Here is a 17,426-nt window from a genome sequence, read left to right as displayed (position 1 = left end):
AGCACACACATGTTCCACAAACGAACGAATGAATCCTCTCACGCTCTTTCAGGAGTCACCGTCGCTACCACGCGCCAGGCACCTGCTAAGCACGGCTCCGTCTAGCACGTGGCCAGCTCTGGGGCCACACCGCCTTGTTTCAAACCCTGGCTCCCCTGATGACTGGCTATGGGACTTGGGGTAGGTTTTGGGCCTCAGTTTCCTCATCTGTAAAATAAGGACAATAATAGTATCTCCCTCATCAATTTACTATGAACAAGTAAGAGGCAACGCCTTTAAATGAAGTGATAAGAACAGTGCTGTGGGCACCAAGTCAATTCTCAGTAGAAGTTCGTAAAGATTATAACCGTAAAACAGCAACTCTGTAAGACGGGATTCCTCAATCTCGGTATGATTGGTATTTTGGGTGGGATAATCCTTTGTTGTGGGAACTGCCCTACTCATGGTAGGATGCCTAATAGCATCCGGCCTCTACCCACCAGACGCCAGCAGCACCTTCCCAGTTGTGATAACCAAAAATGTCTTTAGATATTGCCAGATGGGGGCAGAAAGGGCAAAGCTGTTGATAGATATGAAATTGGAAGTTCTCTGAATTTAAATAAGTGGCCAAAATCATACTATAACCTCGTGGATGGAGCCACCCGCGTCCTCACCCCAAGCAGTGCCCTAGTGCCCTTAGGGATACAAAGAGAGGGAGCAAGGATCCAAACTCCTATCTTTCTGGCCCCACAGCACATGCTCTTTTCTCCATGGCTTACTGTGCTCGAAGACCGAGCCCCCCTTTGCTCTCCCCCCCGGTCGGCTCCCACACTCACAGATCCGTGCTAATTACATAGCAATGTAAAACGTTATATGTGGTTTGTTATTTTATATCCAGGAACATGGGCTAGAGCCTTCATTACATAGAGCAGCTGTGTGTATACTTGGGGTCTAAGTGCTGCTTAGTGGTCAGCTTGATGGGGTATTTTGTTGCAGGCATCACATTTCTTTTTCCCCTTTCCATACTTCTATTGAATCCTAAAAGGAGGAATGGAGACTGGCACAGCTTGGGCTAGAGTGAAAGGCAAACATCTCCTAAAGGACAATCGTCCCACGTCCTAGTGAGGTTGGGAGAGACAGTCCAGGAGGTGCTGAATGCGGTGTGAATGTGTCCCCCAGTGAGTGTGTGTGTGTGTGTGTGTGTGTGTGTGTGTTTAGAAGCCGCACCCAGTCAGCCCATGCTACCTGTGCTAGCTTCCCATCCGTGTCTGAAAGGAAGAAAGTGGTTTCTTAGAAAGAAGTAGACAGTCCAGGACTCTAATCATCAACTGTGTGACTTGCATATGCCAGGTGTCCCCTCTGAGACTGTTTCCTAATCTTTAAAATGGGGGTAAAAATATCTGTCTCACAGTGTTGCTGCGACCCATTAGATAAAGGGTCCTGTACAGAATTGGTCTACGACAACCCTTCCTTCTGCACCTGCCAATCCCCCCGACCGTGCCACCCAAGCCCCCACTCCAGCTTGCCCTCTTCTCCAGCCCAGACGTTCTATTCTCAGCCCCACCACCGTCCCTTTGCTTTCTCTTTCCATCTATTTAAATGCTACCTTTCCTTCACCACCTAATTCAAATCCCCACTGCTCCTGGAAGATGTCCTTGACACCACAATTCTCCCTCACTTCTCCTGGACCCCCACAATACTGTACCACTCACCTGGCACTTAAGTGCATTGTAACTAGACACCTGAGTATTTCCATCTTGTTCCAAAACTGCAAGTAGCCAGAGGTCAGGATTATATTCCTTCATGCCTAACACACTACATAGTACACGTGGGGACCCAGTAAGCATTTGTGAATTAACAGTCAATGCATAGCACTGTTGTTGTGTCACTGATGCCTGCACACATCTCATCTCGAGCCTGACACGTAGTCATTCTCAACCAGCCCCTGCAATTTATGCAGAGAGAGCGAAGATTATGCCCTCTAAATGGCAAGATGAAGGGCTTTCCACAATCACGCACGGCCCTTCCTGCTGTAGTTTTATTTCCAACCCTTCCCAGTGTTTCTGGAATGCTAGTTCTCCCTCATCCTCATTCACAGTTCCCCGAATACGTCAGACACTTACATGCCCATGCCTGGGCACACGCTGCTCCCACTGTCTGAAATGACCTTCCTCTCTTCATCTGCCCCGTCCAGATCCTGCTTATCCTTCAAGGTCAACTCAAATATCACCTTCCTGTAAAGACCTTTGCTGAGCTCCTCTCTCCTGAGGTTGGCTTTCTCTCCTAAAGTTGCTCCCCCAACACACACCCACCTGCCCACACACCCACCCCCCCACACACCCACACCCCCCCCACACCCCTCATGTCTCCCAAATCACACAATTTGCCTCTCTTGTCTTTCTTTCTTTTTTTTTTTTAACGATTTTATTTATTTATTCGACAGAGAGAGAGACAGCCAGCGAGAGAGGGAACACAAGCAGGGGGAGTGGGAGAGGAAGAAACAGGCTCATAGCGGAGGAGCCTGACGTGGGGCTCGATCCCAGAACGCCGGGATCACGCCCTGAGCCGAAGGCAGACGCTTAACCGCTGTGCCACCCAGGCGCCCCCTCTCTTGTCTTTCTCACTGGATTGCAAGCTCTGTGAGGACAGCATCTGGGCTGATCCCTCCCTGTTCTCCACACCTCCACTGAGCTGGACCACAGGTGGGCTATTTAAAAAAAATTATTCTTTCAAAGTTGTTTTTTGTGTGTTGTTCTTCTTCTTCCCCTCCTTGTTGTTTCCGTTTTACGAATGCCATCTTGCCTAGCAACTCTGATCTGCACCCTATGATCCTGTGTCTATTTCCCCACTTCCATGAGGGAATGCCCCTTTCTGAAGCATTCAGTGTCTGATATTTTCTAGTTCTTTCCTTCACTCTAGCACTGCTGACGCTGCAGGGTCCTGGAGTCTGCTTCCCCACCCCCCCACCCCTCCCCACCCCCGCCCAACACAGTCCCGTCTTTCAGTCATCAAGGATTAACTTCCAGACAAGGAAGGCTGCGGTGGAGAAGGCAGAGCTCTGGGTGGGTGAGAGATGGGCACAACTGGGATAGGAGCTGACGCAGAAGTCAGGTCCGGTGGGGCCAGCGACCCAGGCCACGGCCGGCCCAGAGGGCAGCCCTCGGGCCCAGAGCAAAGCGCGTCCTTGGAGTCAGTGGAGCAGGGGAGCCCCCCATCTCCTTCCCTGAGAGACGCCCTTTGGCATGACCCGGGGCTCCTGGATCTGCTCAAGAGGCAGATTTTGTTGGTTTAGTTACGCTACAAGGCTTCTGTGTCTGCCTGGGCTGTTACAGCCTCCAGATTCCTGGTACCCATCTGATCGAACAACTTCATTAAATTGCAATAAAAGGAAAGTGGGCCGGATGTGCACTGGGAGAGGAGGCAGGTGGCTGAGCCCACCGCCTGCTTCCTAAGCCCTGTGCCTTTCCCATCCTGCCTACAGGCCCCGGGGTGGGCAGCGGCCGTGGAATTCTGAACTCTGGTGTTGGACACAGAAGACTCTTCAGGGTTATCTGCTCCATGAGCTTGTTCATAGCGATGGCAGGGAAACTGAGGTCCAGTGAGGCCAACAGAACTCCCGGAAGCTGCTCATTGAGGCGTTGGCAGCAGCACAGTGCATCTCTAGGATTTTAGGACTGTTCATCCAGGGCTTCTCTCACTCCACCGGGTGGGAGAGAAAACTGCTGGAAAACACTAAGACCCTTGCCCTTGAGGAGCACCGTCTTCCGGGGCCCCAGACTTGTTTGTTCTTTGTTTTTTGGTAACAGCTTTATAGAAATATAATTCACACACCATACAATTCACCGATTAAAAGTATATAATTCAATGGTTTGTAGTATGTTCACAGTATTGTGCAAACTTCACCACAATTATTTCTGGATGATTTTCATTACTCGACAAAGCAACCCGGTACCATTCAGCCGAGGTCCCTCAAGCTCCCTGTTCCTCCTAACCCTGAGCGATTACTAATCTACTTGCTGCCTCTATTACTTGCTGCCTCTGGGCCTTTCATATGAATAAACCCTATCATTTTTGTCCATTTTGCCCTGGCTTCCTTTATTCAGTGTAATGTTTTCAAGACTGATCCACACTGTAGCATGTATCAGTACTTCATTCCTTTTTCTGGACAAATAATATTCCAGCATAAGAATTTATCACATTTTGTATGTCCATTCATCTATAGATGGCCATCTGGGTTGTTTGTCCCTTTTCATTATTTTAAAAAAAATTTTATTTATTTATTCGACAGAGAGAGAGACAGCCAGCGAGAGAGGGAACACAAGCGGGGGGAGTGGGAGAGGAAGAAGCAGGCTCATAGCGGAGGAGCCTGATGTGGGGCTCGATCCCAGAACGCCAGGATCACGCCCTGAGCTGAAGGCAGACGCTTAACTGCTGTGCCACCCAGGCGCCCCCCTTTTCGTTATCTTGAACAATACTACTACTTTGTATGGATGAATGTTTTCAACTCTCTTTCCACCTAGGAGTGGAAAAACATATTTGTTCTTGAATCTTATTAACAATATCGGTAACACCGCTGATGGAGATCCAAAGTATTATTGCACACGTTGACTGAGAAAAGTAAGACAGGAGGGGCGCCTGTGTGGCTCAGTTGGTTAAGCATCTGTCTCTTGATTTTGGCTCCAGTCACCATCTCAGGGTTGTGAGATCGAGCCCCACATCAGGCTTCACACTCAGTGCGGAGCCTGCTTAAGATTCTCTCTCTCCGCCCCTCCTCAGCTTGCTCTCTCTCAATATAAATAAATAAATAAATAAAGGACAGGAAGCTGGATGGAGAAAGAGAGGCACAGAGAGGTTACCTGTTTTGACCCTGGTCACACAGTCATAAGATAGGGCCATGAAAAAAGAAGTCATAGCTGCTATTCATGACAATTAGCTAATGACACTTTTATAATTTTAGGGGAAAAAAAGCCTTGGAACACTTTTAAAATCACACACATGCACCATCACTTTAATTATATGGATCCATTTTTAACTTGATCAGGTCCTTTCTTATCTTCTATCTGCCTTATGTCTTCTAATGCCCATGAGGACCATCGGACTCCCTCTCAGTGGAATGAACACCTCCTCCCACTTCCCAGCTGTCTCACCTCATCCTTACCCAGTGCAGTGGGAGCTTTGGAGCCTCAGGGACCAGGGGCTCTTTAAAGGACTTCTCTTTGGTTGCAGCTGCAGTTCTCAGAGCTCTGTGTGTGGGGAACGTGGAGACACACTGATCTCTCCCACCATCCGGGCACTCTGGCCTGTTCTGCCACGGTCGCCAGACGTGCGCTTGGCCGAGACGGAGTTGCTCCGGGTACCTAGTTGGTCGAACCATATGAAATTGCCAACATTAGTGATTTTTGACCTACAAAAATGGCAATCTCATGTGGGTCAACCTGCAAGTGTCTGGTGCCCCCTCCTTCCTTTCCGTGTTCTGCCCCAAGGCCCAGATCTTGTGCTCTGGAAGCCTTTCTGCCCTTCCAGGCCAGCCCCGCCTTCCTTGCCCAACCTTCTAGAGTGGCCCTTCTCCAGCTGTTCAATCTGGTGCCTGAAGACAAGACTGCTCCAGAGCGCTGGGAAAGCACTGGGCTGGGAGTCAGGTCACCGCTGCACTGACTGCCTGTCTCCTCACTGACCTCTCTGCTCCCAAATCACGGTCTACAGTCATGCCTTCTCAAAGAACAGTTCAGCTCCAGCCACCCTCTACTTCAAATCTTGCCATGATCCCTCCCTATCCCCTAGCAAATGTAAAGTACAAACTCCCCAGCGTGGCCGCAAGACACACCTTCAGCTCCTGCCACTGGCCTTCTGTTTCAGCTGTGCCCAACTGCTTGCAGTCCCCTGCGGGCACCTATGTCCTCTCCCCTCTGCACCTTGGCACCTGCTCTTCCTTCACCTAGAAGACTGTGCAGTTCCTCCACTCAGTTGCTTATGACTTACCATTTAAGACCACTCCCAGTCTTCCCTGAGCCTCTGAGCTGTGTTAGGAGACCTTCCTCTCTGTTCCCATTTCACAGTGCTTCTGTCTGTCCTGGTACTCATTTTTTTATTTTAATTGCCTCTTTGCATGACTGTCCCTGTCTTTCTTTATAGGTAATGGACTCCTGACAATTATACCAAATTCGTATTTCAGTGTCTGTTGTCAGCATAGGAGGAATCAGTGAATTTTCATTTAACAGAACTAAGCAATGGTGCCTGTGACTCAGTTTCCCCACTTGCTGAAAATGGCCCAGAAGGGTGTGCCCTGCCCTTTGGTTTCCTGTAAGCTTCATTTGCCTCTCAGGAACAGAAGGTTGGTTTTAAGGGCTCTCTTGATTCCTATGGTGTAAGGACTTGGGGATATGACTCTTCCCTGTTCCCTGGCCATTTACAGGGATCCTGTGTGGGTCCAAGGAAGTTAATGGAAGAAGACTGTTTAAATGGAAGGTGCCAAGGAGGTGTGAGTCAGATTACTTTGTTGTTTTGTTTTGTTTTAATTCAACTAGAGTTTGCAGAGCACCTACTAAGCGCGTGCCAGTGTTAGCCAGGAACTGTGTGATACAAAGTTGTAATTACCAGCTTCCCTGGATTTCCTTTGAGTTCTGCCTTCCCAGCCAGTCTGGGAGTGCCTGCCCACTCCTGCCTCTTTCGCTGTTAACTCCCGCCAGGATCTGCGCATCAGATGCTTTAGGCGATGTCAGTCCGTGTCCCCGAATTCGGCGCCCAGCCTTGTCCACGGAAGACACCACAGAAGTTGGCCCAGAGGGGCCTCGGCCCGGGCGCCCCCTGGTGGCCGCGCTCGGAAGCTACGGCCGGCGAGGAGCGGGCCAGGGGAAGGGGGAGCGATGGGGGAGGAGGAGGCACGGGCAGGGGAGGAGAGGAAAAAGTTGCGCTGGGAAGTTTGGAAAGTGGGGAAGTGGCTGCTGCGGGCTTCGCCTCCCTCCGCGCGTGTGTGAGGGAGCGAGCGAGGGAGCGAGAGAGGAGCGAGCGCCTGCCATGCCCATCAGACCCCGCCTCGCCGCGCCCGGGCGCGGAGCTCGCTCCGACTCCCTACGGCCCGGCCCGGCCCGGCGCGGCCCGGCGCGGCCCCGGCCCCCCGCCCCCCGCGCCGGGTCCTCCCCTCCCCCCGCCCCGGCGGCCCCAGCCCCCCGCCCGGCCCGGCTCCGCGCCGCTCTCCCGCCCTCCTCCCTCCCTCCCTCCCGGCCGCGGAGCAGCATGGCGGAGCCCGGGCAGCGGCCGCGCGGCCGCCCGCCGCCCCTCTGAGCCCGGCTCTGGGGCAGCCGGGCGCCCCAGACCCGACCCCCGCCCCGCCGCGCCCGCCGCCGCACTTGTCCCACCGCGCGCCCCCTGGAGCGCCGCGCACCCCTGGGACCCTTGCTCGCCCGGCTCCCCGCGTAACCCGGGACCCCGCGCTCCCTGGGAGCCCGGTACCGCCCCGGGACCCCGCGCGCCCCTGGACCGCGACGCAGCTCTGGGACGTCGGCGCGCCCCGGGACCCGCGCGCTCTCAGAACCCCGGGCTCGGCCAACGGGGCTGCGCGCCTGGGAAGGGGCCCCGCCCCGCCCCAGAGGGTCCCCCTCTTCCAGCAGACGGAGCCCCGCCCCAGAGGGACCCCCCAGGTCCGGCAGGGACACCCAGCCCCGCCCCAGAGGGCTCCCAGCATCCCGCCGCTGGAGCCCCGCGCCCCAGAGGAACCTCAGTGCCCAGCTGGGGGCTCCCCGCCCCACCGAGGGGCGCCGCCCAGGAGGGTCCCCGCGCCCCGCGGGCCCCGGCAGGATGCACGCCGCCCTGGCGGGGCCGCTGCTCGCCGCCCTCCTCGCCACCGCCCGCGCCCGCCCGCAGCCCCCGGACGGAGGACAGTGCCGGCCGCCCGGATCGGTGAGCGAGCGCCTGCCCGACCACTCTCCCGGCCGCCCGGCCACTCCAGCCCGTGGGGACGAGGGCTGGGGCTCCTGCCTTCCGCACCCACCTCAGCCCACCCGCTCCATCTCCGCTCGCCGGGCGCTGCCTCGGGCGCCCTTCCCCGGCTCCTGCCGCCCGGGCTTCAGCTCCGCGCCGGGAGCCGAGATGGGGCGCTCCCTCTCCAGCTCCTTCTCCACACGCTGACGCTCTCGGGCTCTCCTCGACTTTCGGTCCTGGTCCTGCTTGGCCGTTTCCTCCCTGTGCCCCTTGGACTAGCTTCTTTCTTACTTTATCCTGTCTTTATCCTTCTGCTTGCTCTCTGCCCACTTCTGACTCTGTTTCTACCATTCCTTGCCCTTCTCTGTTCTGACTTCCATCAGACCTTTCCTCTCTCCCATACCCACTCTGTCCCCCTCGCAGGCTTCCCTCTCCCCTGTCCTCCCATTCTAACCTAAGGCAAACTTTCTCCCTGGTGCTGGTTCCCACCTCTCTCTCCCTCTCCAGCCCAGGACCCAGCACCCAATCTCCCAACTGCCCCCATTTCACAAAAAGGGGGCAGATTCCAGAGGAGAGGAAAAGGAAGTGCCAGGGCATGCTGGCCTAATATCTCCTTGGGGGTTGAATAATTACTGGTTCTCTTAATTTTCCTTCTCAACTACAGAATCCCTTGATTTCTCTCAGTCTCCCTCCCTCAAAGTGTGAATTAATGCATTGAAAATAACACTTATTTGGAGGCCAGGGAACAGGAGAAGGTTTTGTAGGGTCCTCATTCACTGCCGGGTTAGCAGGGAGTTAGTTGACCTTGGGCAAGGTGCACCTCCGGGTCCTGATTTATGTGGGAACAGGGAGGTCGGTGGCCAGCTGGGAGCTCAGAGCCAGTTCAGCTCCAACATGCCGGGATTCACGATTTTGGGGTGTTGGTAAAATAAGGTACTCTTCCCCCATCCACCCTGTCACACATTTTTCATTTGTGCTGGAATCCGGCAGAAAAATTTTATGAGCTGACCTGGAGCTTGCAGGTGGTCAGTGGCCCGTCCAGGGGCTTTTCTGGTTGGAAAATGACTGAGCCTGAGAGAAACGATTGTCTCTTTCTCATGCCCCTTAAGCCCTGGTCCTATGCTAGATCTGGAGAAAGGACCCCTGTGTCCATGTCCCTCCTCACCCCTCCAAACACTCCTCCTCAGAGCTTCGGTCATGGAAGATGACAGAGTTGGTGTTGGAGGCCAGGTACAGCATTTTAGGGGAGGAGCCTGAAGCCCCAGAGTCTGTACATTTCTTGGGACTCATTCCGGGGAATCTTCCCTTCCCAAACCAGGCCTTGAGGCAGTATTTAGCCATATTTAGCCTGCAGCTTTTAAAGCACTTTTTCATCTATGGTGGAGCGGAGTAGCCCACAGCCCCCAGACCTGCCCTCCAACAAGAACCCCGCATCCACCCCGGTGAATGGGAAGTAGCTGTTTAAATAGGTGTGCTATTTTTAATAGGTGTTCTGCTTTCAAAGTGCTCTTGGCATGTATCTTCTAATGGCTGGATTTAAAAAGTTATATGACTTCCTCCCTTCTTGCCAGAGCAGGACTCTTGGTCCCCCACTCCCCCACCCTCCGCATGAAACACCACCGGTGAAGGTTTGGCTTGGCCGAGCGTGAATATTCTCAGGTGCTGTGGCAGTCCTTGGCACTCCCCGGGAAAGCTAATCATAACGAGAGCTTCCTCCCTTGCCTACCTCCTCTGTGCCTGGCGCTGCTCTTAGGGCTTACTTGCGTATACTGTGTCTTTTCATCCTCCCCTGAGGTGCCTGCCCTCAGCCCCATTTCACAGATGGGGAAACTGAGTCGGTGGGAAGTGGAGCAGTGTGATTAAGATCATTCAGCCAAGACAGGGCAAAGGCAGGATTTGAATCTGGGTCTTTCGGCTTCCAAAGTCCTTGCTCTTTCCCCGACCCCACGACCCCACGACCCCACGTAGGCCTCTGCCTCCCACCCCCGCCTCTCCCTGCGCTAGCCCCGATCTCTGCTGCCCTCGGCCTCACTGCCTGCCTTCTCTCCCACTGCAGCAGAGGGAGCTGAACTCCTTCCTGTGGACCATTCGGCGCGACCCCCCGGCGTACCTGTTCGGCACCATCCACGTTCCCTACACCCGCGTCTGGGACTTCATCCCGGACAACTCCAAGGCAGCCTTCCAGGCCAGCGCGCGTGTCTACTTTGAGCTGGACCTGACGGACCCCTACACCATCTCGGCGCTGGCCAGCTGCCAGCTGCTCCCGCACGGCGAGAACCTGCAGGACGTGCTGCCGCGGGAGCTCTACTGGCGCCTGAAGCGCCACCTGGACTACGTGAAGCTCATGATGCCGTCGTGGATGACGCCGGCCCAGCGGGGCAAGGGGCTCTACGCTGACTACCTGTTCAACGCCATCGCGGGCAACTGGGAGCGCAAGAGGCCCGTGTGGGTGATGCTTATGGTGAACTCGCTCACGGAGACCGACGTACGCTCCCGCGGCGTGCCTGTGCTGGATCTCTACCTGGCCCAGCAGGCCGAGAAGTTGAAGAAGAGCACCGGCGCCGTGGAGCGAGTGGAGGAGCAGTGCCACCCGCTCAATGGGCTCAACTTCTCCCAGGTAGGCACTCGGCTGAACCAGGCAGCCCCTTTGTCCTCTTCTCCGGTGGCCTTCCTCCTTCCGTAGCCGGCGTCCTGGCCTTCCTCCAATGGGAGAGGCTCTTTCCAGCTGGGAGGCAGCTCTCTGGCTGCTTTAGTGGTGGGTCGAGGGCAAACTGGTATGGGCTAGAATTCGGGGTAAGAGTCGGGGTGTTTACTTCTATCTCAGTGGTGCTGCCTTCTGGGGATAGGCGCTCCCCACTTGCTGTGCTTGCCCGAGTGGAAAGAATTCTCCTGGGAGCATCAGAGTGAGGAAAACCGAAAGAGTGAGTTGCGAGTTGGTGTCCAGCTTCCCGGAGGCCCTGGGGTCTCAAGAGCGGGAGGCGCCCCGAGGCTGTTAGGTGGGCACACCTGGGCGGTGGTGTGTATGTTCAGAGGATGCATAGAGGGAGGCATGGTTCCCGTGGCTTTGGGGGCAGGGGAGGTGCCGCGGTCCTGGTGTCGATGTGGTTCTGGCTGGCTGCGGAAGGTTAAGGACTGCTGAATTGCCCGGGCCTTGCATGGCTCTAGGTGACCCTCGGACTGCCTCCCTAGGCCTGGAGAAAGTCAACATGGATAGTTTTGGGGTTAATAATTTCAGAGAAATGTGTTCACTTGAAGGTTGACAGTTCTGATTTCTGGACCTCAAGAGTGGGGGCAGGGAGAAGGGAAGCGCTTCAGAGGTTTAAAGTCTCTGGCTGCCAGAGACCTGATCCAGCAAAATGTCATGAAAAGCCCCATCTCCACGGGCAGAGGTCACTTGCAACTCACTGGCCCCAAACTCAACTCGGAGACCCTGGGAACAATGAGTTCACATCTGTGCCTCGAGAACAGGCTGTCAATCTGGAGATGGGGGGCTTCAAGTCAGGGCTGGTGGCTCCTGCAAGGAGGCGCCAAAACAGGGCTTGGGCTGATGCCCTGGGTGAGGTGTGGCCCCCAAGATGTGCTTCTCTGTTCAGGAGACTGCCTCGTAAGTTGGCCAGGCTAGAAACTCCGCCACTGGGACCAGACCTGCTTGCCGCTCCCAGGATGTTGCCGGCTCTTCCCCAGGGAAACAGCGGCAGAAACCGATCCCCCTTTGGAGATCTTCTGGCCTTTGTTTTTCCAGGGGAAATGCAATATTGTCCCCGGGGAGGTAAGAAGCCAGATTGATTTGCCGGCCAAATGAAAGGCGGGTTTGTCGGTTCTCCTGCTGGCTCTCCCATAATTGTGGAGTCCTTACCCAGAGGGCCCCAGTGGCAGGAATATTGGGGCAGTTAGTCACGCCCCGCAGGGTTCTGACTACGCCTGACTCCTTCTCCACGGGGGAAAATCCTGTGCATTCTCTGGCCCGGGCGCTGAATCCTCTGAACGTACCGGCTTTCTCCCTCTGAAGTGACTTTTCCCTTGCCAGCCTTGGGAGCTGATATTATCTGTGTCGGGCTCCCCAGCGCTCACCGCCCATCTCATTTTGGAGGCAGGTTTGTGGGAGGCCTCTCTGTTCAGAGACCTCACGTCTGGCCTCGATATCTTTTTTAGGCCGGGGAGGTGGGGCATCCAACATCACTGTCCGCACCCTCTTTGTACCAATCACAGAGGAATCCGAGGAGAGCTGGAGGGAGCACAGGAGCCCTCTGGTCAAAGAGCCCCTGGCTTTAATCTGTCTCTCTTAAAACAACAAAACTATCTTTCTTCGGTGTCTGGAAACACTGCTGTTCAACCAAATGACGGCTTTGGTAGGTTGAAAACATTTGCTGGAAAGTGTGTGAAGTTATGTTTTAGGAAAAGTTCCTGAGAGCCATTTATCGGCCAGCAAGGAGCCCGCTGACAGTCTCCAAAGCCCATGTTTGAAGATCAAACGGACTCAAATCTCTGGTTTCATAAATGCGCCCACCCCGTCACCAGCCTGGGCCCGCTCTTAAAATTGTTCTTGGGTCTAGCTCCTCAAGAGGGCTGTAGGAAGCAAGTCCCGAACAAAAGAAAAAAGGACTCCTCTTGGTTCCCTAATCTGCACACCCTTCACCACCTGCCAGGGTGTCCGACCCCGCCAATTTGTCCTGTTATCATTTTGGAGTGAGGTGCTGAAATCTCTCCTCCATCCCCGTGGGCAGCTGTGGGCTAACTGGGAAGGGAGGGATTCCAGAGCTTGGGTGGATGGGGGTGTTAAGGGTCCTCAACCCCAAAGTTAGAAATGAACAGCCTTCTCAGTAAAATTGTATGTGCGAGCGCACAGTTTGATACGAACATCTGTGATGCATTATTGTACCGAAATATCTGTTAAGTGCATCAGATTTTTATTTTTTCTTTCCTCTCAGCATTACTGTTATTGCAAAATATTTGGTGCAGGGAAACAATGAGAGGGGAAGGCGGGAAAAAGAAACTTTAAAAGAGAGAGCCTTTTTGTTAGGAGCTGGGGTTTTAGTTTGAATTTTAGTATTTCTCAAATTTTTATATTTTCTTTTAGGCAGACGTACCACATTTTTCCTTGCTAAGTGGAGAAAGAAAGCGTACATTTTAGGATTCCATGGATGGGAGGAGCCACTGAAAAAGTCTCTGGTCTCTGATTTCAGTAAAAACCGAGGGCTGGACCCAACATCAACACGGGTTTGCAGTGTGACCTTGGGCAAGTCAGTTCCCCTCTCTCGGCCTGGTTTTTCCTGTCTGTGAGATGAGATGCCAGGATTAGGGCATTATTCAAGGCCCCTCCGAAAGTCCTGACGTTCCACGGGACAGTTATAATCAATTCCACCTGCCAGGCACCCTGCACGCAGGAGGCATGTTTTTCCATTTTGTTGGATGCTCTCTCAGGTGAGCACTCAGGCTGGATGACTTGCCCAAGGTCATGTGGCTAATGAGGAACAGAGCCAGCCTACTTGGCCCTCAATGAAGCCTTCCCGTTTCCGGCCGCCTCACGCCGACTACGTATTTCATGTCCTCAGTCCTTTCTGTTGTTTCTTTCTCCCCTTTACGGCACGAGGGCTTAAAATTTTACTTCTTGGAACATTTCTACTTACAGAGAAAATATTTTGTTTGGCTATGGGGCTGGTGTGAACACGGTGAAGGCCCTGATGTATCAGACAGCTCACGTAGTGGCTGAGACATAGAAGACTTGCTTCTAGGTTTCAGTCCCTGCTCTGGCTCTAAGACTAATGACTCATATATAACTTCGTGTTGCCCTCTGTAAAATGGGGCAGTAGTGAACAGCCTTTCACAATCGAGCTGGTTTTGCGAGGCTATGAGAAGACACTGCTTGTGGGAGGTGGTGGAGTGTGTAAAAGGACAACCTCGATGTATGTCCTGTGCTTGGAAAACAGTTCGGGCCGGCTCCAGGACAGGGGAAGAGGCAGGCTGCACGGGAAGCCTCATCTCTGCCCTGTTGGCACCTTCTCCGTCGGCCGTATCCACTGTCATCCTTTGTAGAGCAAAGCAACGCTGGAGTAGGGTGGTGGCGGCCCCTGCCCTCGGGGACCTGGGGATGCCTGAGCCTTGAGCCCAGATCTCGTGACAGTCTTGGGACCTGCAGATTTCAGTCGGTCTGTCGGCTGCCTCCTGAGCCTGGCACGGGCTGCCACTAGCTAGCGGGGCTGATCAGGAGATGTCCTTCTCCCTCTAGGGGGCCTCAGTCCTCCCCCGCCCAGAACAGTGGACGCACTGGGTGAGAACGCCTCTAAGTCCCGTACTTCTGCGGGCGTAATGTAGCAAGGACCTGCCATTCTGCATTTTGCCGTGTTGTAACAGACATGCCGACGCTACCCACCCGATGCGTGTAAAGCCCGAGCACTCGGGCACGTTGGCCAAGGGCACCCAAAATGTTTGTAAGCTTCTTCGGCCTCCTCAGTAGGGAGTTAGAAACCACAAAACCATCACTGATTGAGCTCTGTCTCCACACAGGGCACTGTGTTAACCCTTGTAAGCACATCCTTTCTAATCTTCACAGAGCTGTGACAAGTCATATCATCATGTCTCTTTTACAGACAATCAATGGGGCTGTGCTTACACAGCCAGGCCGGCGGACTCCGCTCCGTGTGTCTGATGCTAACGCCCAGGCTTTTCAGGCATCTGAAAGATGAGTTCATTTTTGTTTTTAGCAGTCAGATGGCATTATTTGGTGACTGGTGTGTGTGTGTGTGTGTGTGTGTGTGTGTGTGTGTGTGTTAGAGTTAGCGGAGATCATGATTTTTTGCCAAAAAATGAAATAAAATACAATAAAGATCATTGGAAAATGCCAAAATTGATTTTCTGCTTGGCTTATAAATTGGATCTGAAGGTGATTCTAAAATAGGAGTTCCCAAAGATATTCTGGGCATGAGTTCTTCCTTGGAAGGAGTCCCTAGCTTTCCAAGGGACCGTTGTGAAGATGTGCCCCTAACACTGGCTAAGCCAGCATAGTCGAATAAAGAAGAGTCTCCTTATAGTCAGAGGGCCTGTATTTATACCCTGAGGGGCCAGCACATACTATTAGGTGCTTAACAAATATTTGGGGAATGACTGAATGGTCAGAAGCCATGATATGACTACCCCTGCTTCCCTTCTGCCACCTGCCCTATGGAATGAATGAATGAATGAATGAATGAATGAATGAAGACTGTATAAGCCACAGTGAAGAACGTCCTCCTTGAACTTTAATAACTCCGTGCATTCCTACAGGGACACAGAATGTTCAAATCATCAGGTGGGTAGTTCACCTACAAAGCAGGCTCTAGCCCTGACCTCACCGCTGCCTTGCCTGTGACTTTGGGCTAGTCCTTTCTCTCTCTGGGCCTCAGTTGCTCCCTCTGTCCCTTGACTGTTGGCTGGATAATTTCCAGGGTCGGCCCAGTTCTGACTCCTCTAGTGCTCGTCTCTGGCCCCCATATTTTGAAGGCCCGGGCCACCCCGAGGTTTTGAGCCTGCGCGGGGCTGACAGTCTAATCTTCGACAGGCCGCTGCTGATACCTAATTATCTGGAAGCCTGTTGGTTCTGGTGGGTGATCCTGCTGCCTCCCGCTGCCAGTCTGCGGAGCAGAGAGCCCAGCTTGCCGTGGCACAGCCCCTGGACTCCTGCCCAGCCTCGGAGCCTCTCCTTCACTGGGGCTCCTCTCCCTCAGGTGTTTCTCACTCACTCAGCCGGAGAGGCTTCCTGTCCCGGTCCAATGCAATGCTGGCAGCAGACCTGGAAATGGCCTAGTTTTTAGCAGCAGAGAGTTCACTTCCCAGCCAGGGAGAACGGGGATGATTAGTCCCATTTTACAGCCATAGCGACTGAGGCGTTAGTCTCTCCCCATGTCCTGGTTCTCCACACCTCGTGTGGAGACTCTGTTCTTCCTTTCTCTTCCTGAAAGATGTGCCCATCTTTCAGAACCTGTCTCTTATTTCCCATCCTCCGGGAATGGCCATTCTCAATTCTCCCACCCTCCCTGGGCCTCCATGGCAGCCACAGCAGCACCAACTATGGTCCCTCGAGCCCGCAGCACTGGTCCCCACTCATGGCCTTCTGTCAGATCTCTATGCCCTCCGCAGAGTGGAGGGACCAGACATCTCCCCAAGGCTCCCCGGCCATGCTGAGCCCTCTTCTCCCCAGAAGTCACCCAGGGAGCGCGAGCCCCTCAGTCAGTGTTGGATCAGAACAAGCCGACCTAGTCTGCCTAGGATGACTCCAGATCCTAGTCCCAGAGACAGGACTCCTCCGGCCTCGCCTCCACCCTGTGCGTCTGCAGCCCGCCATACCCGCTGTGTCTCCCACTGGAGCCCTGAGGTTGGGAGCCGTTCAGCCAGTGTCTGTCGCATGGTCTGGAAGTCCCTCTGGGGACCCCCCTAGCCTTGAGCGCTAGGCATGTGTATTCCCAGAGTCTGTGTGTGCACGGAGAGCTGTCTGCCGGCTGGGCAGGCTCTGTCCGCTCTCTCTGACCTGGGGAACTCACACTTGAACATGGAATATATTTTCCCCACATATGGCGGGAGGAAAACAAACTCAGAAGCAGACACACAGGATGGCTTAGGTACCACCATCAAAGGGAGAGTGAGGCCATAAAGCCCGAGGTGACCAAGATGTCATGAAATATTCTAGTGTCGGAATCAGAAGCTCACAGCGTGAAGTCTTCCACACTTGCACACGCTCTCTGAGTCATACGCCAGGCCTCGGCGGCTCAGGGAATCTAAGAATGGTGAAATCTTAGAACGTTAGGCTCAGAGGCATTTTTGACTCGAAGAATCTTCACATCATGAAATCCTAGCCTCTGAGCTTTGAAGAATTTTCAGCTCATAGACACAGACTTCTAAAATCTTAGAGTTGGAAGGGACCAGTCCTCAAGAATTCCAAGAAGCCCCATCGGCAAACACATTGATCTCCTTCCCACAACCCGCCAGCCCCATCCCAGGCCGCAGGGAGAAAGCCTGAGCGGGGAAGCACTCTGTGACGGAGATAGAGATGGGAGTGTGCCTTTGGTAATAGTTCCCATTTGGACATCTCTCAAAGCCAGGAAGAGGTCGCCTGGTAGTGCAGCTTTCCGAGGGAGGGAACTGAAGAATGCGAGGATAGCCATGGCCTGCCAGCGGGGGGCTGCCGACGTTTGTCCCCCCTCGAGTTTGCTTCTGAGTAGTATCCACTTCACTCCCTTTTATCCCCCATCACTGGCTCTCTGTCCGCCTACTTAATCCACAGGCAGCTGGTGGCCCAGCCTTCAGTTTTGCTCAGCGGCTGCCAAGCCGTCTCGCTGAGCAGCTCCTCCAGGATCACAGGCTTTTAAATGTGTGCAGTGTGTCCGCTGGAACACAAAACTGTTGCCCCAAGCTTGGAAACGCTGTTGCTTTGCTGAGCCCCCTCCCTCTCCAGGAATTTCCTCCCTTTCTCTTCTAATTCTGAATCCTGTGAGATTTCCAAGGCTCTGCTCAAAGCTCTGCCTCCTCCAGGAAGGCTTCCCAGAATGCTCCTAAATCTC

At 54.0% G+C, this 17,426-nt stretch overlaps 1 protein-coding gene across 4 annotated transcripts in view; it reads left to right on the top strand.

The window, feature by feature from the left end:
- The first annotated feature begins 7,220 nt into the window (after positions 1-7,220).
- Positions 7,221-17,426, top strand: part of TRABD2B (TraB domain containing 2B) — a 211,049-nt gene continuing 200,843 nt past the window's right edge. Inside the window, exons 1-2 of one of the 4 annotated variants that reach the window (XM_045799599.2) lie at positions 7,221-7,875; positions 9,953-10,513. In XM_045799599.2, coding sequence (XP_045655555.1) covers positions 7,774-7,875; positions 9,953-10,513 — 663 coding nt within the window. In that variant the 5' untranslated portion in view covers positions 7,221-7,773. The remainder of the gene's footprint in view (positions 7,876-9,952; positions 10,514-17,426) is intronic. The other 3 variants (XM_045799597.2, XM_045799596.2, XM_045799598.2) reach the window with 3 other exon arrangements.

The sequence above is a fragment of the Ursus americanus genome, chromosome 12, assembly GCF_024610735.1.
Source record: "Ursus americanus isolate L20-20 chromosome 12, mUrsAme1.1.p, whole genome shotgun sequence".
NCBI lineage: Eukaryota > Metazoa > Chordata > Mammalia > Carnivora > Ursidae > Ursus > Ursus americanus.
This window is presented reverse-complemented; position numbering and strand designations above follow the sequence as displayed.